A 23,676-nucleotide genomic window follows, 5' to 3' on the forward strand; every position below is an offset into this window, starting at 1 on the left:
GATGCCTGAATTCTGTCTCAAACCCCAGTTCCTCTCCCTACAAAGTCCCCCCCCAAAAAAACAGCATAAGGGAAAACATAGCAGAGGAAAAACAAAGTGCATTTTATTATTAGCCAGGCTGATGTCTCAAACCCCAGTGAAGAACACTTGAAAAAGTGAGTGCAAGAAAGGTCTCCACCACCCTCCTTGCCCCCTACCCACCCCCAAAGCTTGGGATCTGAGTTCTCTCTGGACAACCACAGGGAAAGGCAGGAAGGAGAGAGAGGTCCCAGAGTCGGGCTTGGGCATTTCGACCCAGGCCAAAGAAATATGGAAAGTAAACAGCGCCTCATGCACGTGGCCTTTCCATGCACTGTCACAGGGCCAGTGGCCGAGGGGACCTATTCAGTGTCCTGGAGCAGGGCCGTGGCTCCTCCCCTCCTCCTCCTCCCCTTTCTTCTCCTCCTCCTCCCTAACAAGTGCCAACTGTAGAACAAAAGACAAAGTGGGGGCATGAGCTTTGTGAGAGCAAGGCAACAACGTGGAATCCAGGACTGGGTTTGGCTCAGCTTCTGGTGACCTTGGGATGGTAATGGGCCCTCCCTCCATTGCTCATTTTGAAACAGGAATGGAGAAGGCACCCTCAAGGGCCACTGTGAAGATAAACCAACATATAAAATAACAATCAGCCAATCGACAACACAGCTTCTCATCAATGGAAGCATTCCAAGCACTGAATGCTATGGAAGCATCCAATAACATATGAATCTGGACCCTAATAAAAACAACTCTAAAATAAAAATGGCCCCAAACCAAATAAAAGATTTTGGGATTACATGATCATTTCTGTGATGCAAATATTTTCTCTGACTTTGATGTGAAAAACTAAGGTACGAATACACATTTGAGGTATATATGAACACATGTTTAATTATTCTAACACAGTTGTTCAAAATGATGTATCAAAAATTTCAGCAGACACCAAAACCTACTCTTTCTCCTTAGTCCTTGCTGTCTCATAGCCTCTCATGTCAATTACCTGCATCCCAGTCAATGACCCCTTAAAATTGGAGGCCTTGGAGAACGGCCAACTGCTTGGGAGAAGCACTAACTCCCCACCTGTGAGCAGTATGGGTGCAACTGAAAGGAGCAGTTTCCTCCACAGGGTCAGAACATGGAGCCTTGGAAGGGGCCCCAGCCTTTTCCCCAACTTAGGCAGAAACAGTAACAAATGCCACCAAGTAATCAACCCCATATCCCTGTGCCCAGCACCCTCTAGGAACTCAAGAGGTACGTGCTGAAAGAAGGAACAAGTGAATGACATAATCATAGATGTGAACCATTTATCAACACCTACTACATGTCAGGCACTGTCTGGGAATCTTAGAACATAATAACTAATCTATGCAACTATCACTGAGGTGGTTATTAGCCCCTTTCTTTGCAGATGTGCAAACCCAGATTCCAAGAAGTAAGTAAGTGGTCCAAGGGCAACAGTTCTCAGAGGGGCCTGGGGTGCAAGTTCACATGACCCCCCCACCCTGTGCTTGCCCCCAACCATCAGTGACTGGGGGGAGTGGAGAGTGACCAGCCTACTAAGCCCCATCTGCATCCCGCTACGAGCCCCAGGAGTAAGATGATCATTTGTAAAACTTGGCACCAAAGCACCTTTAAGCCTCTTACAACCTGTGATTTCCTGACCTAGTTCTGGAGGTAGCTCAATCAGGCATATTTTCAGAAGAGGGAAGGGGCAGACACACAGAAGCAGCACAGGGATGCCTTCCTTAAACAACTGGAAAATGTGCATTTGTGGGGGGAGTGCTGCAAATCCCTACTAATGAACAAGGCATAGGCAGAGAGGAATAACTGAGAGATTACCTTTCAAAATATCAGATGGACCAAAAAATGTAAGCCAGGAGTGCAACGTTTACATGGTGCTCAGTACAGGTCTTATTAGCAAAGACACCAGAGTTCTGGGGGAGTCAGTGAGTCCCGAAGGGGCTGACCCAGATCTGGTGAGGTTGTCAGATGACCACAGGACCAGGGCTTGCGGGAGCCAGCTTGTGCCAACTCCTAAGCCGACCATGCCCATCTCTTTGCGGCTCTGCATTCAGCGACACCACGTTGGAGCTTAAAACTGGCCACAGTGGGAGGATGTACACGATGGAAACTGGCAAACAGTACGTGCTGGGGCTTCCCCTTCCACCGTCCGCAGAGAGCCAGTCGTTAAACATTTACCCACATGGCATTTCCAGCAAGCGTCTGGAGCACGCTGAAGATGACCCAGGCTCATGGAAAAGACCATGGCTCCTGCCCTCAATCCCCTACAAAGAAGAGAAATGTCTGAACTGGGAAGATCTCAGTTCCTTTTAGGTCACCTTCCTTATCGCCTCAACACTACTGTGCATTGACATCTGTCCCACAATCTCCAAGGCACCATGGGCACGGCATCTACCTCAGCAATTGAGGGCTCTGCATATACTACTGGGCAACACTGTTTATACTCAGCTGATAGACAAGGAACCCGGCATATGATTTAGCGAGGTTGTAACATCATGTGTGGGAACACTATATTTCATTCACGGTTTTAATAATATTGTCATTATTAATGACAATAATGATGTCATTATTTTAACAAATACTCCCCTGTGTCAAAACAAGAAATTATAAAGCCCCCAAAAATATGTTTGGGGAGTGAATAGGGGAGGAAATAAAATCCAACAGGGAGAGGGAGAATTATTTGAAATTAAAAGAAAATGAAAAATTCCAGTCATACCAAACAATTCAGCATTGTGCACACAGTAATTTAATCTAGTTTCAATTTCTCCCTCCATTCTCCTTCCCTCCCCCAAACATGAGAAGTACAAGCTTCGTGCTTCTGACATCTCTAAATTATGTTCACAATCAACTCTGTTCACAACTCTGATCTCAGAGAATGTTCTCTCACAAAAGCCCAACAGCATAATGTCTCTTAAGAACCAAGAAACACTGCAGTGTCTCCTTCTTCAACGTGTCCCCTTGAAGGAAAAAAGTATGTATGTCTGAAAGAAGACTCAAAATACCCCCTGCAAAAATGAAATGCAAAACCGAGAGCTTGTCAGGGAATGCCAATTGACTATAGAAAGTCTTAGAGAGTTAAGTGAAAACTGAGGGCGTGAAACAGTTCAGCCTCAGCACATTTTCTGCAAGGCGATGATGAAAGTTTGGAAGCAACAGGGCAATAAGAGTATCATCAATCAGGTCCCTGCAGCCTGTCCCCACAGCCACAGTGAATGTCTATTTCCTGCCAATCCAACCCAGGAGTGGGAAGGATGCTAAAATGAATCTCTTGCCTGCAACTTCGGTTGCTTACTGTGACTCTAAGCAAATCCATTCACTCCTCAGTGATTTCTGGACAGGGCTGTCATCAAAAATAATAAAATGGCTAGGGAGGTATTAGATATTTTCAGGAAAAAAAAATAAAAAAGAAAGGAATGAAAATATATTGAGTGCCAGACACTTTACAAGCATCCTCTCATTGGATCCTCTCAACCACCATGTTCCCCAGCTGCTCCAAACTTTACTGGCAAAGGACCCAAGGCAGAGAGGTTGGGTTACAAACCAAAGACAACTCAGCTAAGGAAGAAGGCAGAGTCTAGCCCAGCCCTACCCACTGCACTGTCCTGCTCTCCAGCTCCATGAAACGGCCAGTAAAGAAAATGCACATGCTATCCGGTACCCCAGATAGATGGCTTTAAAATGATTCTGAGTTTTTTCTGCTGTGCATCTATTTCTGAGCAACAGCACTGTTGATGAAAGTGCTGAAGGATACAGTCGATTCATTTGTTTTACATTAAGACGCATTTTATGGCTATTACAGCAAACACAGCTTCATGCTGAATCGGAAAACTCTGAGCATCCCCAGCTGCAGCAGAGTTTAAAATCTCACATCTCCATATACTGGGGGCAGATTCCTAAAACCGTCTTCTGCTGCAAATAGTCACAGGATTTGGGAAGAAATAGCAAGGACATACTGTATGCTGCAATCACTTTCTAGTTGAATTGCCTAAGTGCAGCTATACATTTCTTGTGTGGCAACAGCATGTGAGCTAAGTTTTCTCAGTTAGGGAGATGTGATCAGTAATTGAGAAAAGAAGAAAAAAAAAAAAAAAAAAACCTGATAATATTAGAGGTTTTCATCCATTCTCATTAGTTGAAATGTTCTAACATGTTTTTGCCGTTCAGGAAGAATTAGTAATCTGAGTACTCAATAAGTATTTTTAGATAATCCAAAGGAGCTCCCCTATAAATATGTTTATAATTGCATTATCTATACTTAAAAAAAAAAGAAAAAAATTGAGAAACTGCACAATGCTCAACAACTGGCTGATGGTTTAATAAAGTGGGTTGCTTCCATTCAATGTTGTATTACAAACAACCTTTAAAAATTATAATTAGGAAGACCATGTACCAAAATAAAATACAGTGTTTGTGTTACAGTGTTAAGTAAATAAAGGCAGCTGGGAAAGAAAGTAAAGTATGAAAGTAAAGTATGAACTTTCATCTTTGCGAAATTCACATGTGGACAAAGAACGAAGGAAATATCAATAAGTGAACACTGTTGGTGGGGGGGGGGCTAAAATTCTGGGTAAGTTTTTACTTCTTTCATTTTAGATTTCCGTTCCAATTGTTATAGTATTATCTGGGTAATAAATAACGTTGATAAATAATGAAGAAGAAGGCCATAGTGACAACAATCACTACGATGAACAATTAACAAAAACTGAGCATTCATGGATTAGACCTGAATAAGATGCCAGCCGCTCTTTTTGCCAGAACGGAGGGGGCCGGGGCACCTCACCTTGCTGGATGAGCACCTCGGCGGCCAGCTCCCCGGTGCCTGCGTTGGCATACTCCTCATTGGGGTGCTTCCTGTTGTAGTGCCGCTTCAGGGAGCCCGAGATATTGCAGGAGTAATGGCAGTGGGCACAGCGGAAGGGCTGCGGGACAAGGAGCAGGGGTTAGAGACAATGAGCCCCAGGCACGACCAGGCCCCAGAAGCAAGAGACAAAGACACAACACCCCCACAACGCTTTCAGTCATGACTTTTCCCATATGGCTCAGATACCCCAAATCCTGGGATGAGCCCCCCATGACCTTGTGATGGGCTGCAGGGAAAACCAGCGACATTGGCAATGCAGAGCCCTGCCTCCCAACCGCCTCTCGAGGGGGCTGGGCGGAGGTCCCCAGGGTGGGTGGAGGCTCTGCTAAGAAGTGGTCGCTTTCATTTCTTTTTGCTTTTTTTTTTGTCCACCACCCTAAAATTTGCAGTTCTTGTTCAAGAAGAAAACAACAAACAACAATACAGGGATCTATCGCTTTTCTTTTTCTTCAGTGAATGCCTCTAAAAACACCTCCCATTACAGTTCCCTGATATGCCTGCTTCTTGAGCTAAATGACTTTCTCCTCGGTGTTCACATGCGAGCAGCCGCACATGGGCCCGTCAATCCATCACTGTCCACCGGGAGCAAAATCCACCTGGTGACATCTATCTCCATCCTCTGCCTGGGCAAGATAAGCCATTGTAAGAGCAAGGACACACACTGGAGACTGGTCTTACACACTGCTTCTGAGGGGTCACAGAGAGTGGTGAGCAGGGAAAGGGGCACCTGCCCGGGCCCCTAGAAGATCCCAATGAGATGTGCCGCCAGGATGACAGGGGATGTTGCATCCGGGTCACTGAACAACCCAAGTCCCTGTTCCCAGTCAGGACAACACCAAAGCTTCCTTCTCAACTATGCACTGTAAGATTCTGACAGCAGAATGCTACAGAAATCTCAGTCTTGTGTCCGGGGGCCTGCCTGGTGATGCCAGCAGCTTCGCCGCCTGGCCGGAATGGGGATGAGCCCGGAGCAGCCCCCGTGGCAGCAGTGCTCTGCTGCACAGGACAGTGCAGGGGGTTCCAACGGGCAACTCAACAGCGCCTCTGGCACTGTGCGGCCGTGGAAGTCAGACAAGTCACAAAGAAGCTCTGGGCACTGGTTTTCTCATCAGTAAAATGGAGACAATAATACCTACCCTGTAAAGCTGCTGTGAGACTTAAATGATACAATGTAAAACCTGGTATCTAAAGACCTTCTTATTGATTTTATCCTCAATTTTGCTGCAACTCTTGCTGCGCATTTGGGATCAGATGTGCCACTGTGTCTAGTAAGACTTCAAACACCTCAACTCCTCGACTGCTGGAGTCACCAGTCTCTCCCCCACTGTTCCCCAGAACAGCTAACCCGGCAGCAGCAGGTCTGAACGTGAGGTGCAGCAACGAGTAGGGGAAACGTCCTCTCCCATCTGAATCTTTGATCAGCCCCTTCCCTTGTAACGGTTTCTTCCTTTCAGGTGTACAAATGTGCTGAAGTCTCCCCAAAGAAAGAAAGAGACAAATGGAGGTGGGGAGAGGGAGGGAGAGAGGTGGGGGGCACAGAGGGAGGGAGGGAAGAAGTAAAGAAAACCCTTCTAACCTGTCTCTCGGCGTCCTCGTCACCCACCTCTCTCTCGGGCGCCCTGCCCTCCACCCACCCTCCTGGGAGGCCATTTCTGCCACTGCCCTCACCTTTTCTCTTCCACTCCCTTCTCAGACCTCAGCGATCTTCCAGGCAAACAAGGCCTGAAGGGACAGCAGCCCGTCCTCGGACCACAGGCTCCTGTCGGTACCCTCAAGCTGGGCACCCGGACACCTCCTTTCCCCTTGCCTCTGCGACATCACACCCTCCGGGCCCTCCTTCTTGCTCTCTCAACTTTCTTTCTCCGTTTATTCACTGGATCTGCTTCCCAGGCCTGAAGTTTAAATGCTGGCGTTCTCCACAGTTCTCTCCTTGGGCCTGTTTTGTTCAGTGCTGGATCCAATGATTACTGTACACTGATAACTGCTGGATCCACATATTCACTTATGATCTCTCTCCCGAACCACACAGGTAGGGATCCCTAACTACCTTCTGGGTATTTCTACTGGATGTTCTACAGGCAGCTCAAAATAAACACACAGATGCAGACCCACAATCTTTCTGTGAAATCAGCTAATCACCCCAAGACTGACAGGTGAGAGTCATCTTGACTCTTCCTTCTCTTTCTGTTCAACTAATGACTGAGTCTTGCCCAGTCTTCCTCTGAAACCTCTCCAGAATTGCTCAGCCCTGCTTTGTCTATCACTCCAACACAGAGAAGCTTATAAAGGAAATACTATGATCCCCAGGAGGGCCATTCTTGGAGGGAAAGATTCAGGAAATTAATCTGGCAAGAGCCAGTCTGCTTTGAAATATTGCCAAGGGACAGCGCCCTGCGTCCTGGCCACACACCGGTGTGCAGAGCTCTTTGTGCTACACTGAATGTGCTAGTCTGGCCTTCACATATGAGCAATCCTTGTGGTTTGGCCCACAAGTGTTTATTAAACAAATGAATCAGGAAGAAAGGCACAAATTAGTCTCAGGCTTTCTCATCTAGTTACTCAGCGGAGAACAGAAGGTTTTAAATTTCAATATACAATTATATGCAAAGTTAAAATCAAAGATAAAACATTTTCAAGTGCTTTCATCTCTAGAAAATCAAATATTATGAGATTATTATTTTGGAATGTTAGAATTTACAAAGAAATCAAAAAGAAAATTATGGAAATGCTGTGTTTGTCAATGTTGGTTTGTTGGTGGGAATCAGAGGCAGAAAGAGAAGCAAGGGACAATTAAAATGAGAAATGGTCCAACAAATCTAAATTCAGACTCTAGGGTCAATTTCATCTTTCTTGTGGCAAAGCAGATGAATTGCCTGCTGAGCGCTTCACCTCTTCATTCCCCTTGTCCACTCTGGTAAAAGTGCTAACAAGGAAAACATTGCTATCACATGAGCATATAAGCAAAAATACATAGGTAAGTCAAAATTAGAAATCAGTCTGCACTACTAATTTCTATCAAAATCCTCAATTAATAAACTTAGAAGGAACCCTTGACTTTGACCAACCTTCCCTCCATTAGGAGACTTTCTTACATCTGGGACAGTCTGCATTTAGCTCACCTTTGCTTAGATGCAGAGAGGTCAAAGGTCCCTAAGCAACTCCCTTTCCTGCTGAGGATAAACCTGTCGACTTTATTCCTTGGTCTTTGCTGCTACTCCTGTGTACACACATGACCTTTTACATGAAATCCATTACCGCCTAACTTCTACTTGAGCTCCTCTCGCCTTCACTGTGGAAACTGAGCCACATCTGGGTAACCCTTAAAGCAAAACAAGTTCTGACCCATTAGGTGATGCCACATTTGAACAATGCTACTGGGGCTGTCCTGGGGGCAGAGATGGAGGAAGACAGATTAGATGACATCTCTACACCCATCACCAGAAACAAAGTCTGACTGCATTATTCATATTGCAAGCCTTGAGGCAGTATTTATGAAGCATGTATTTAGTGACTTCCTGCTCTGAGTCGGGCCCTATTCTCTAACCCCAGCAATTCAATGACAAACCAGACAGATTTGTGATTCTCTGAATATCCACCAGTTTGGGGACTCTGATACCAACTCTAAAGATTAAATGCTATCTAGACAAACTAAATCATAAAACTTGGTCTCTAAGTCAGATACGCACAAATAGCAAATGACAATAGTTTCCAAAGGGAAATTATCTGTTGAGAGCTTTCAAGCCAGAATATGTCCAAGAGTTAGGAGGAAGATGTTAAGTAGGTTGTAGTTAGGTAGTTCAGTTGGGAAAAAGCACAAAAGTTCTCACTGTGGTCCAAAAAGAAATTGAGAAACTGAAACAAAAATAAGACAAGGAGCTTGCTGTCACACCTGCTATTCAATGTTGCACTGGAGTTATTAATCAAAGTAATGAGATCTGACATAATTATTACCATTTTACTGACATTTACTATTAACTACCATATAACAAGTCTTCGTGTTTCACATGGATTAACTCCTCACAGTCTTACATCAACCCCCTGTGGTAGTTACAAGCATTATTCCTGTTTTACAGATGAGGAAACTGAGGCACAGAATTTATCCAACATTTCACACTCTCCTAGCCTGGCCACTTTGTCTGCACTGGAATTTGAGGTCCAGGCCCAATCACGATAAAGAGATGATTTAGTTTCCCATTTGTTATTATCTCCCGAGAGCCCCAGCAGAATGGGCAAAGGTTGGTATTCTTGGATTTCCTGGACATAAGGCAGCCGAAATCTAACCATTAACTTTTAATAATGAGAAAGGGCACAGCAATCTGGAAGAAAACCAGGCCATCGCTGGATTATCAAGGGAGAGGCAGGGACTGGTGGGATCGAGAAGACGAGGACAGACAACAGCCAGATCACCAGGGGCCACGTGGGCCACAGTAGGAAAGTGACTGTAGCCAACGGGAGCCACCAGCAGGTGTCAAGAAGGAGACCGACACAGCTGATTTAACATTTTAGAAATATTACTCCAGCACTTAAGTGGAGGCTGGATTTGAAGGGAACAAGACTGGAGGCAGGGACCAAACATCAGGGTGCTGCAGTGGCTAAGATGAGAGCTATCAAGGGCCTGCAAGGAGATCATGGAACAATACAAAAAGAAAAGGAAGAGATGGCTTAAGAGAGATGGAAGAGGTAGGATTAGTGAGACATGATGACTGAGTTCATGTGTCAAAGGAAGATGGAGTCTCGAGGGTGACCCCAGATTCCCAGCATCAATGCCAAAGGGGACAGGAAGGCCACCAGCTGAAGAGAAAGGTCTATGGATAAGGCGAGGGAGATGGTGAGTTTATAGAAATCGGATATCAGGAGGGTGGATCCAGAAGGTGGTTGGAGACATGAGCCTAAAACTCGGAGGAAAGTTCAGGGCTGCAGATACAGATCTGAGCACAGGCAACCGGCAGATGCATGAGCGAACATGCCCATGGTAAGAGAGTGTAAAGCAAGAAGAGAAGCAGAATTAGAATAGCATGCTGCAAAAAAAGGGGGACAGGCAAAAGATGATGAACTCATGAAGGACGACGAGAAAGAATCACAACAGGGTGCAGGGTTTCTGTTTGTGGTGACGGAAAAGTTCTAGTAATGGAAGGTGATGAGGGTACAATAACACTGTGACTAATCCCAATGAGTTACATGCTTGGGAGTGGTTGAATTGGGAAAGTTCATGCTGAATAATGGTTTCCACAATTAAGAAAGGATAGAGAGAGAGACTAAAGAGACAATAATAACTACTACAGTATGTGATCCTGGACTGGATCTAATAATGGAGGAGACAATGCCCAAAAGGACATTATTGGATCATGTTAAAATATTAGAATATAGACTATAAGAATTATATCAATGTTAAATTTCTTAAACTTGATAACCATACTTAGGGTGGTTATATAAGCGAATGTCCTTACTCTTAGGAAAAGTACAGGGAAGTATTAAGTGTTCAAGGAGCATGATATATATGACCTATTCTCAAATGTTTAGAAAATAGAATAGGTGAATGGGAAGACAGACAGACAGATGAATAGACAGATATAAAAATCTGGTTAAAGAAAGAAGGAAGGAAGGGAGGGAGGGAGAGAGGGAGGACGGGTGGGCAAAATGTTAAAAACTGGTGGATCTGGGTAAGGTTATGTTGGAGTTCTCTGTATGGGTTTTGTATTATTTTTGCAACTGTTCCAGAAGTCTGAAATCATTTCAAAGAAAGTTTAAGAAAGAAAGAGACAGAGAGAAATAAAGAAAAACAGCAAATGGGAGCATCAGGGGAGACTGGAGTCACAGATTTTGAGGGACTGAAGTCCTTCGAGGAGAGCAGGATACTGGAGTCAAGCGCACAAAGGACTCCAACCAGACAAGCCTAACAAGCTTCCATCGGATCTGGCCTCTGCAGGCCTTGCTTAGAGGAGTTGCAGTCACACTCAAGAAACAAAAGCCAGGTTACAGCAGGTCAAGGAGAGCAGAGAAGGGGCAGAACCTGGGTTTTTGGTCATGTTCCTATTTCAAAAGGGACACTGAAGGAACTTTCTCAAAAAGTGCACTGAAGATCATCAGAGTTGAAAGAAAAAATGTAATTGAATTTGTTGAGGTTTAAACTCTACGTTCTCTGACTTCTGTCAAGAAAGCTTGTAAATCCACTTTTCCGCAATTTGAGAATTTACTGTTCCGGTTCTTCAAACAGAAAAATAGAAAGAAAGAAAAAAAAAATGAAGAGGGCAGTCTGTCCTGTCTCACAGGTGAAATTGGGTTCTGAGAAACTTGATTACAAAACTTGTAACACGTTAAAATGAGGCTCATTCAATTTCCCACTGGTGTCAGGGAAGGGAGTTAGAGTGATGTTTTAAAATGAAGAGGTAACACCAAGGTCCTGACATTGGTAACCAATTATAAAGCTCAAGGATGGCTTTTTAGCAAAATGAGAGGTTGCTTTGCTTGATTCCATTCCCAGAAAGCAGGAAGGCGCTCGCCAGGTAAGATTCTACAGTCTAATTTATATGACCAAGTACAGCATCGTGGTCCTGGAACCACATCTGAAGGCTCTGAGACACAAAGGCGAGGCTGTTCCTCCGTGGTGGGCCCGTCCTGTGCCCTCTGTAGGTGTTGGCGAAGGAGCGCAGCAGAGGAGAAGGCAACTTTGGCATGAGTGGGGAGCGGCCTGGGGCCATCATCAAGATTCCACACCTTTAGTTTAACAACCTGGTTGCTGTAGAGATGGAGACACAGGAGGAGGCCAGCCACAAGTCTGACTGTGGATCCAAACTGCAGAGAAGGCTCACTTAGTCACTGTAAGCTACAGCAGGTGGACTGGAGGGCAGGAGATGTAGGACAGTACTTGATAGAAGCAGGGGTATTGGAACGTGGACATTTTTACAGCGTGGAGAGACCCTTGTAATGACATGATACCATGTTTACATGGAGCAGAGGTGTAAAGGTGGAGGGAAAAGCATGAACCAGGAGCCAGAAGGAGTTCTTTTCTTGGGCCTGCCATGAATCAGCTGGCTCTCCCTGGCCAAGTCATTGCTTTTAACTCTGTATCTGCAAAATGGGGAAAACAAATCCCCCCACACACACACCCGACAGGGCTTAAATGAGGCACCAAAAAAGAGAGAATGTGACTGTGCTTTAGAGAAGATAAAACACACCGGGCGTCATTACCGTGCCCTTAATTCATTCATTAGCATATCGACGTTTGTCACTGTGGTTACTGGAGATGGGAGAACTCTCCCAGTGGGGGCCAATCCACTCCCCCACCCCAGAGATGAAGGAAGAACGTTCCCTTCCCTTCCAGAGCAGCCTCCTTCTCTGTGCTGCCCCAGTGGCCCCCCCAAAGCCGACCACACCCCTCCCTGGCAGGTCCTTCCACCACTTCCAAAGGCTCGGGCAGGCCCTACCACCCCACATCGACCAGACTAAACGGAAGCCAGTCCACACATGGATGGAAATGCATTCCTTTAAAAAAAAAAAAAACTAGGATTTTTATAATGCTACTTTTTAAATTATTTAGCAACACTAACCGCCACTCAAATATACCATGATTTTTCAACAGCCATCAAGCAGACTTGAGAACTGTGAACAAGTGAGAAAATCAAACCTAAAAAAATGTTCAAATGCCCTGACATTTTTATGAACTATATTTAGCTACCAAAGAAGTTATGTTTTGCTCTGCAGATATTTAAATAAGCATCTACTGATTCTGATTTTATAGTTTTTTTATAGCTTGGAGTCATTGCTTTTAGTCTCATGAAAAATGTGCCTGGAGTGCCCGCTGGAACCAGTGTGCTACTCACTGGCACCCAAGGAGAGAGGCCAGTCCACGCAGGGTCCACGGTGACCCCGAAGCCCTGGGAGCTGTGCACCGGCGAGGGGGCAGGCTGGGGCAGGACCCCCGTCTTCCTATGGTCGCAAGGGACATTTCAGACTTCCAGATTTGATACAGCCAATCATCAGCTAGTCTCCATCTACCCCACCACAAGCAAAGAGTAAGGTTAAAAAGAAACAAGGGCTCACACACACTGGTGGAAGGAGAGGCCACACTCCCGGCTCAGCACGGTGTCCCGGGCGCTGCAGCCCACTGCAGAACAACTTCGGGTCATCGCGCTACCTCAGCCTCCACTTTCCAGGTTTTCGCGACGGCATGGACCACGATAAATTTAGCTCCGCCCATAGAGTCTGCGGGCATGACCTTTATTTATCCAGTAAGGCGGGCTCTTGAAGCGCAGGCCTTCCTCCCTTCCTCTCCGTGCACGCTGCATTTTTTGCCTTGGCCAATCACAGGCCACGTCTTGTCGCCGCAGCCAATCGGAAAGGCCAGGGACGGTAAGACGAGCACTTGGCCGTTCCTCCCGCGTTGTTCGAGGTTGGTGGGTCAGTTTTGTACTGATGAGCTCGTCTTTCTGTTGTCTTCACCTGCTCTGGCTTAATCCGGTACCGTCAGCCCGTTTTGAGGCCGAAGCTAAGAATGCAAAGCAGAGTCAGGACATAAACGGAGGCGAATCCTGCGAGATGCTGGTTTCCGGCCCCCTGATGCGAAGATAATGGAGGAGCTTTTGGTAAGGTGACCTCAGAGGAATTTGAGAATCTAATGTGAGAAAATATCGACTCGTAATTCAACGAAATCTTTTCTGCAAAACACCTTGCCGCAGTGGAATTCGAAGGGGCTAAGGAATTTTATTCTTGGAGATGTTGGAAAAAGATACCTGGGTCTGGAAGATAATTACTTGCAACATGCAGGAGAGGAATAAAATTGAAGAGTGTTTTTCTTAGAAAACATCATTTGTCAGATTTATCTGACCAAGAATTCCAAGAATTTGAAGATTTATATAATAAGGTAGTCAGATACATGGTCCCAATATGCATGAACATCAGTTACCACAGTTAAGTTAAATAACAATAGTCTGCTAAAAACAGAGTTAAAATTTCAGTTACCCCGCAGTGCTGTGAGTAGCATCAAGTACAAACTTTGCTGCAAGCTCTTTTGTCCATAAATTATGCAAATAACAGATGTGCATCATGATCAATGGCAAATCACATTAATACCTTCAAAGTCCGCTGGTGCTTGCTCACTGAGCATCTGTTACTCAGTTCATGTACATACAACAGTGTGTAGTCACTTGGCCTTGTCTTACGGTGGTAAATCCATGTGACATTTTACAAAAATGGATGATAGAGGGAGTTGGTCAACAAAGATGATGGGACCACGAAGGAACGCAAAGTGATAATGCTGGAAGTGAAATTGGATGTGATTAGAAGATTTGAAAATGGTGATAACAAAGCCAAGATAGGAAGAGACCTAGACCTGCATGAAGCTACAGTATGAACCATGTTGAAAAAGTCCAATGAATATAAAATACAAGGTAAAGTAGCTTTAACATCTTTTAGCATAAATTGCACTAGGAACAGGAAGCCTCTCATGGTTGAAATGGAGAGTTTACTACAATTTTGAATTGAAGACTGTAGTAGAAAATAAATCCCCATCAGTTTGACTAGCATTCAGATCAAAGCATTGAAGTTAGACGCTATGTTGAAAGAAAATGGTTAATTACAAGAAGACTGAAAAATAACATTTTACTGCCAGTAGAGGCTGGTTTCATTGTTTTCAGAAGTCAGCCTGAATTGATTAATGGTAAGCTATCTGGTGTAGCTTTTGGCTCAGATAAGGATGCTGTGGTGAAATGTGCCCCGCAATTCCAAGAATTACAGGCAGTCCTTGCTTTGCACAGTAGTACAGGACTGTATTGTGCAAAAAAATTTGCAGGATTAGAATAGAATTGAAATAGAGTTACAGAAAGTATAGTTGACCGTGGGAATGTTGACACTACTGCTGTTCAAAGACTAGATATGCAGCCAGAGGAACTTAGTGATGGTGACTTACAGGCATAAGTGAGGAAAGTGGTTGTGACGAAAAGGATGAAGTTGTCTCAGAGGAAGTGATCCTGGCAAGAAACTTCACATTACAGGAACTCTTGGGGACATTTCATGACTTTAAAGTGCAAAGGATAAAATTTTGAAAGCTGATCCAAACTTAGAAAGGAGTATAACAATTTCCCATGTCATCGAAAAGATGGTAGGTCCGTATCTTAAGGTACCCGATAAGAAGGCAAGCACTGTTCAAATTACTCTTGATAAATTTTTAACAAAGAAATAAAATTTTAATTCTCAATGTTTCTTAAGTTTTAAATTCAGCATACTAAATATTTTACTTTTTTTTTTTTCATTGATAACAGCAGGAGAGTTTTTAATGTTTTGACATAAATTTTTAAAAGTCAAGAACAACCATAAATATACAAGTTAAGTTTGTGTAGTCAAAACTTAGGACTGGACTGCCCACACTTAAAACAATCTAGAGAAGCTTCATATAAATACACCATGTCTAGAAACAGCTAAGTTTATCCTTACAGTAATCAGTAAATTAACATCTACTTTTCATATTACCTTTGTGTGCTATTAACTCAAAGTTTCTGAATAAAAATTTGTAATACTGAAAAAAAAAAAAAGGAGGAAGAATGGAAGGATGGTAGGGAGGGAGGGGAAGAGGGGAGGAGGGAAGGAGGGGAGCAAAAGAAAAAGAGGGAAGGAAGGGAAAGGAAGGGAGGGGATGGGAGGGAAGGGAGGAGAAAAATGTCAATGTTTGAGTCTGAGGAATGACAATTGATCCCAGGCTGCACCATAGGGACAAAATCCATCAAAAATATATAAAAACTCAAAACATATACAAAACATGTAATCATCTTATTTAAAAATTAAATGCCAAATCACCTTGCCATATCTTTCTTAGTAAATCCCTTATCTTTACTCATAAATAAAGTATTTCAGAAGTATCTTTTATGTACCAAACATCGCTTTAGTGACAAAGGTGAGAATAAAAACAAGTCCCACAATCGAGCGGATTTCCACTGAACCCTCTTATGCTTATCACCTTCTACCCAGTATCCTAGATACAATGTAGGCATCTTATCTTCTCCCTACTAGACTACAGGACCTGGAAGGCTGGGCCAGTTGCTAGCTTTTTTCCCTGTCTCAGGAAACAGTCCACTATGTACCCAAGTCAGAAACTTCTATCAATTCTACCTCCTAGAAAGTTCTCTGATCCACCGATCCTCTCCATGACCAGGATTCTTAACTAGATTCACACAACAGCAGTGACCCCCCTGCACCTACTCTTGCCCCCCACTCACCCTTCTATCTACTTTCCAGGATGTGGTGCCCTGGATTCTAACTGCTGGGCACCTCTGCGTGTCCTCCCCTGGCCCACATGTGTCTTCAGGGCAAGGGGGGTCCACTGTGGTATCCAACATGGTACCTGCACAGTCCATGAATTTAGTTACTGATTAAGACATATCCCTGTGAAATATTTCTATCCTCATGGTCTTTTCATGTTAGGTGAATTGCCCAAGGTCAACACAGTTTCTCAGTGGAAATGCTGATATTTGGACACAGGTTGAGCTGCTTCAAAGCCTTTTGACCAAGTTCAAGTATAGAGATGCATGACTCCAATTAAATGTCCCCAAGAAATTCAGAACACACATTACCCTACACAACCAAAACTACACAAAGGCAAGGAAATTAAATATATGTTGGATTGGTGCAAGAGTTTAAAAGATTACCACTATAAGAAGAACTGTGTAAAGGCAGACTGGTGTAATGGCTAAAAGGGACGTTCTGGAGTCAAACCCCAGTTCAAATCCACTTGCTACCCGGGTGCCCATGGGCAAATCTCTCCACCCTTATGCCTCAATCTGATCATCTCTATATGAAACTATAAGTGTTTCATAAATTTTAGCTATTATTGTCATTATATTATAGTACAGAGTGGTAGGAAAAAAATCAGAAAATGAACTGTAAAAAAATAAACTGCAGCAAAACAACAAAAAACAATATTCCCCACAGGATTTATAAAGAATAATAACAAAGTTTTAGTAATATCAGGCAAAAAGGTAATGGTAAGGACATAGCTGCATTTTTATTTATTTAGGGGAGGAAGCAGGGGCAAGTACATTAAAATCACATTACTTTCCTTAACTGTGATCACACAACCAGAGACACAAAGTTTAAAGGAGGCAAAAAGGTAGCTCAGTGAACTTAATAATGGGACCATAAAATGCAACAGTGGACAGACTGCAGGAGGAAGGAGAGGAAGCACGGTCAGAAAACTTTCTGAAAATGAGGAAGTTAGATGGTAGGAGAGCTCCTGATGACTGACCCCAAGCCACCCACTACAGGCTCCAACAGGCACCGGCTAACCTGAACCAACCTTTGGTCCAAACACCCACCAAGGTGTCCGAGCACCACTCACAAGCCAGAGACGGCGCTGGGGCAGACGTGTGCCCTGCCACTCTCTGGCCTCAACACCCAAGGGCATGGGGGCTGCACTAGAGGGTCTCTAAGCCCCACTCCCTCCTGCCTAGGTAACTTCAGGCATGTTCTCAAACTTCCCAGTGTCTCAGTTTCCTCATTTGAAATGGAGAGAATGAAAACACTGTCGGCAGCATACGATTGTGAGGAGTAAGAGGGTAAGAGGGACTATATACACATAAAAGTACCACTAAGTGTTTGACAAATATTCACTGTGCTTCAACAGTGATGATTATGATGATGATGATATGATGATGCTGTAATGCTACAGAATTAGACAATTACAAAACACTGATGGAAGAAATTAAAGAAGACCTAAATAAATAAAAGGACATTTCATGCTCCCTGGATGGGAAGACTAAATATTGTTAACATGTCAATTCTATCTAAAAGCTATTTACAGATTCAACACAGTCCCAATCAAAATTCCAAAACCGCCATCTTTGCAGAAATGGAAAAGCCTATCATCAAATCCATATGGAAAGGTAAGAGGCTCTGAATAGCCAAAACCATCTTGAGAAAGAAGAACAAAGTTGGAGGGCTCACACTAACCAATTTTAAAACTTATTATAAAGATAGTAATCAAAATAACATGGTACTGGCACTAGAACATATAGACCAAAGGAACTGAATTGACAGTTCAGAAACAAACCCCAGCATCTATGGCCAACTGATTTTGAGATTTTCACAAGGGTGCCAAGTCCACTCAATGGGGAAAGAAGAATCTCTTCAATAAATGGTGCTTGGAAAACTGGATCTCCATATCCAAGAGAACGAAGGTGGACCTCTACCTCACACTTTATATAAAAAGTAATTCAAAATGGATCAAAGAGTTAAATATAAGAACTAAAATTACATAACTCCTTAAGAAGAAAACACAGGGGGAGGCGGGGCAAGATGGCAGACTGGTGAGCTGTATGTTTTAGTTACTCCTCCAGGAAAGTAGGTAAAAAGCCAGGAACTGCGTGGACTGGACACCACAGAGCAATCTGTCTTTGGGCATACTTCATACAACACTCATGAAAACGTGGAACTGCTGAGATCAGCGAAATCTGTAAGTTTTTGCGGCCAGGGGACCCGCGCCCCTCCCTGCCAGGCTCAGTCCCGGGGGAGGAGGGGCTGTCAGCTCCAGGAAGGAGAAGGGAGAATTGCAGTGGCTGCTCTTATCGGAAACTCATTCTACTGATTCAAACTCCAACCATAGATAGACCGAGACCAGACACCAGAGACTCTGAGAGCAGCCAGCCCAGCAGAGAGGAGACAGGCATAGAAAAAAAACAACACGAAAAACTCCAAAATAAAAGCAGAGGATTTTTGGAGTTCTGGTGAACACAGAAAGGGGAAGGGCGGAGATCAGGCCTTGAGGCGCATATGCAAATCCCGAAGCAAGGCTGATCTCTCTGCCCTGTGCACCTTTCCTTAATGGCCCTGGTTGCTTTGTCCATTAGCATTTCAATAACCCATTAGATCTCTGAGGAGGGCCGTTTTTTTTTGTTTTTTTTTTTTTTTTTAAATCCTTTTTGCTTTTTCTAAAACAATTACTCTAAGAAGCTCAATACAGAAAGCTTCAAAGAATTGAAATTTGGGCACGTCAAGTCAAGAGCAGAACTAAGAGAGCTCTGAGACAAAAGGCAATAATCCAGTGGCTGAGAAAATTCACTAAACAACACAACTTCCCAAGAAAAGGGGGGTGTCCGCTCACAGCCACCATCCTGGTGGACAGGAAACACTCCTGCCCATCGCCAGCCCCATAGCCCAGAGCTGCCCCAGACAACCCAGTGTGACGGAAGTGCTTCAAATAACAGGCACACACCACAAAACTGGGCGTGGACATTAGCCTTCCCTGCAACCTCAGCTGAATGTCCCAGAGCTGGGAAGGGGGAGCAGTGTGAATTAACAGAGCCCCATTCAGCCATCATTTGAGCAGACTGGGAGCCTCCCAACACAGCCCAGCAGCCCAGAACTGCCCTGGGGGGACGGCACTCACCTGTGACATAGCACAGTCATCCCTCAACAGAGGACCCGGGGTGCACAGCCTGGAAGAGGGGCCCACTTGCAAGTCTCAGGAGCCATACGCCAATACCAAAGACTTGTGGGTCAGTGGCAGAGACAAACTGTGGCAGGACTGAACTGAAGGATTAGACTATTGCAGTAGCTTTAAAACTCTAGGATCATCAGGGAGATTTGATTGTTAGGGCCACCCCCCCTCCCCGACTGCCCAGAAACACGCCCCACATACAGGGCAGGCAACACCAACTACACACGCAAGCTTGGTACACCAATTGGGCCCCACAAGACTCACTCCCCCACTCACCAAAAAGGCTAAGCAGGGGAGATCTGGCTTGTGGAGAACAGGTGGCTCGTGGACGCCACCTGCTGGTTAGTTAGAGAAAGTGTACTCCACGAAGCTGTAGATCTGATAAATTAGAGATAAGGACTTCAACTGGTCTACAAACCCTAAAAGAACCCTATCAAGTTCAGCAAATGCCACGAGGCCAAAAACAACAGAAAATTATAAAGCATATGAAAAAACCAGACGATATGGATAACCCAAGCCCAAGCACCCAAATCAAAAGACCAGAAGAGACACACCTAGAGCAGCTACTCAAAGAACTAAAGATGAACAATGAGACCATAGTACGGGATATGAAGGAAATCAAGAAGACCCTAGAAGAGCATAAAGAAGACATTGCAAGACTAAATAAAAAAATGGATGATCTTATGGAAATTAAAGAAACTGTTGACCAAATTAAAAAGATTCTGGACACTCATAGTACAAGACTAGAGGAAGTTGAACAACGAATCAGTGACCTGGAAGATGACAGAATGGAAAATGAAAGCATAAAAGAAAGAATGGGGAAAAAAATTGAAAAACTCGAAATGGACCTCAGGGATATGATAGATAATATGAAACGTCCAAATATAAGACTCATTGGTGTCCCAGAAGGGGAAGAAAAGGGTAAAGGTCTAGGAAGAGTATTCAAAGAAATTGTTGGGGAAAACTTCCCAAATCTTCTAAACAACATAAATACACAAATCATAAATGCTCAGCGAACTCCAAATAGAATAAATCCAAAAAAACCCACTCCGAGACATATACTGATCACACTGTCAAACATAGAAGAGAAGGAGCAAGTTCTGAAAGCAGCAAGAGAAAAGCAATTCACCACATACAAAGGAAACAGCATAAGACTAAGTAGTGACTACTCAGCAGCCACCATGGAGGCGAGAAGGCAGTGGCACGATATATTTAAAATTCTGAGTGAGAGGAATTTCTAGCCAAGAATACTTTATCCAGCAAAGCTCTCCTTCAAATTTGAGGGAGAGCTTAAATTTTTCACAGACAAAGAAATGCTGAGAGAATTTGCTAACAAGAGACCTGCCCTACTGGAGATACTAAAGGGAGCCCTACAGACAGAGAAACAAAGACAGGACAGAGAGACTTGGAGAAAGGTTCAGTACTAAAGAGATTCGGTATGGGTACAATAAAGGATATTAATAGAGAGAGGGAAAAATATGGCAAACATAATCCAAAGGATAAGATGGCCGATTCAAGAAATGCCTTCACGGTTTTAACGCTGAATGTAAATGGATTAAACTCCCCAATTAAAAGATATCGATTCGCAGAATGGATCAAAAAAAATGAACCATCAATATGTTGCATACAAGAGACTCATCTTAGACACAGGGACACAAAGAAACTGAAAGTGAAAGGATGGAAAAAAATATTTCATGCAAGCTACAGCCAAAAGAAAGCAGGTGTAGCAATATTAATCTCAGATAAAATAGACTTCAAATGCAGGGATGTTTTGAGAGACAAAGAAGGCCACTACATACTAATAAAAGGGGCAATTCAGCAAGAAGAAATAACAATCGTAAATGTCTATGCACCCAATCAAGGTGCCACAAAATACATGAGAGAAACATTGGCAAAACTAAAGGAAGCAATTGATGTTTCCACAATAATTGTGGGAGACTTCAACACATCACTCTCTCCTATAGATAGATCAACCAGACAGAAGACCAATAAGGAAATTGAAAACCTAAACAATCTGATAAATGAATTAGATTTAACAGACATCTACAGGACATTACATCCCAAATCACCAGGATACACATACTTTTCTAGTGCTCACGGAACTTTCTCCAGAATAGATCATATGCTGGGACATAAAACAAGCCTCAATAAATTTAAAAAGATTGAAATTATTCAAAGCACATTCTCTGACCACAATGGAATACAATTAGAAGTCAATAACCATCAGAGACTTAGAAAATTCACAAATACCTGGAGGTTAAACAACACACTCCTAAACAATCAGTGGGTTAAAGAAGAAATAGCAAGAGAAATTGCTAAATATATAGAGACGAATGAAAATGAGAACACAACATACCAAAACCTATGGGATGCAGCAAAAGCAGTGCTAAGGGGGAAATTTATAGCACTAAACGCATATATTAAAAAGGAAGAAAGAGCCAAAATCAAAGAACTAATGGATCAACTGAAGAAGCTAGAAAATGAACAGCAAACCAATCCTAAACCAAGTACAAGAAAAGAAATAACAAGGATTAAAGCAGAAATAAATGACATAGAGAACAAAAAAACAATAGAGAGGATAAATATCACCAAAAGTTGGTTCTTTGAGAAGATCAACAAGATTGACAAGCCCCTAGCTAGACTGACAAAATCAAAAAGAGAGAAGACCCATATAAACAAAATAATGAATGAAAAAGGTGACATAACTGCAGATCCTGAAGAAATTAAAAAAATTATAACAGGATACTATGAACAACTGTATGGCAACAAACTGGATAATGTAGAAGAAATGGACAATTTCCTGGAAACATATGAACAACCTAGACTGACCAGAGAAGAAATAGAAGACCTCAACCAACCCATCACAAGCAAAGAGATCCAATCAGTCATCAAAAATCTTCCCACAAATAAATGCCCAGGGCCAGATGGCTTCACAGGGGAATTCTACCAAACTTTCCAGAAAGAACTGACACCAATCTTACTCAAACTCTTTCAAAACATTGAAAACAATGGAACACTACCTAACTCATTTTATGAAGCTAACATCAATCTAATACCAAAACCAGGCAAAGATGCTACAAAAAAGGAAAACTACCGGCCAATCTCCCTAATGAATATAGATGCAAAAATCCTCAACAAAATACTTGCAAATCGAATCCAAAGACACATTAAAAAAATCATACACCATGACCAAGTGGGGTTCATTCCAGGCATGCAAGGATGGTTCAACATAAGAAAAACAATCAATGTATTACAACACATTAAAAACTCGAAAGGGAAAAATCAATTGATCATCTCAATAGATGCTGAAAAAGCATTTGACAAAATCCAACATCCCTTTTTGATAAAAACACTTCAAAAGGTAGGAATTGAAGGAAACTTCCTCAACATGATAAAGAGCATATATGAAAAACCCACAGCCAGCATAGTACTCAATGGTGAGAGACTGAAAGCCTTCCCTCTAAGATCAGGAACAAGACAAGGATGCCCACTGTCACCACTGTTATTCAACATTGTGCTGGAAGTGCTAGCCAGGGCAATCCGGCAAGACAAAGAAATAAAAGGCATCCAAATTGGAAAAGAAGAAGTAAAACTGTCATTGTTTGCAGATGATATGATCTTATATCTAGAAAACCCTGAGAAATCAACGATACACCTACTAGAGCTAATAAACAAATTTAGCAAAGTAGCGGGATACAAGATTAATGCACATAAGTCAGTAATGTTTCTATATGCTAGAAATGAACAAACTGAAGAGACACTCAAGAAAAAGATACCATTTTCAATAGCAACTAAAAAAATCAAGTACCTAGGAATAAACTTAACCAAAGATGTAAAAGACCTATACAAAGAAAACTACATAACTCTACTAAAAGAAATAGAAGGGGACCTTAAAAGATGGAAAAATATTCCATGTTCATGGATAGGAAGACTAAATGTCATTAAGATGTCAATTCTACCCAAACTCATCTACAGATTCAATGCAATCCCAATCAAAATTCCAACAACCTACTTTGCAGACTTGGAAAAGCTAGTTATCAAATTTATTTGGAAAGGGAAGATGCCTCGAATTGCTAAAGACACTCTAAAAAAGAAAAACGAAGTGGGAGGACTTACACTCCCTGACTTTGAAGCTTATTATAAAGCCACAGTTGCCAAAACAGCATGGTACTGGCACAAAGATAGACATATAGATCAATGGAATCGAATTGAGAATTCAGAGATAGACCCTCAGATCTATGGCCGACTGATCTTTGATAAGGCCCCCAAAGTCACCGAACTGAGCCATAATGGTCTTTTCAACAAATGGGGCTGGGAGAGTTGGATATCCATATCCAAAAGAATGAAAGAGGAC

General features: G+C 43.1%; 1 protein-coding gene across 1 annotated transcript in view; it reads right to left on the reverse strand.

Moving 5' to 3' along the window:
- The window catches only part of ZFAT (zinc finger and AT-hook domain containing), a 422,711-nt gene that overhangs the window by 46,962 nt on the left and 352,073 nt on the right, over positions 1-23,676 (reverse strand). The window contains 1 exon segment of the mRNA XM_037803015.1: positions 4,820-4,958. Within this exon segment, the coding sequence (XP_037658943.1) occupies positions 4,820-4,958 (139 nt within the window).

Source organism: Choloepus didactylus, chromosome 14 (genome assembly GCF_015220235.1).
Source record: "Choloepus didactylus isolate mChoDid1 chromosome 14, mChoDid1.pri, whole genome shotgun sequence".
Classification (NCBI taxonomy): domain Eukaryota; kingdom Metazoa; phylum Chordata; class Mammalia; order Pilosa; family Megalonychidae; genus Choloepus; species Choloepus didactylus.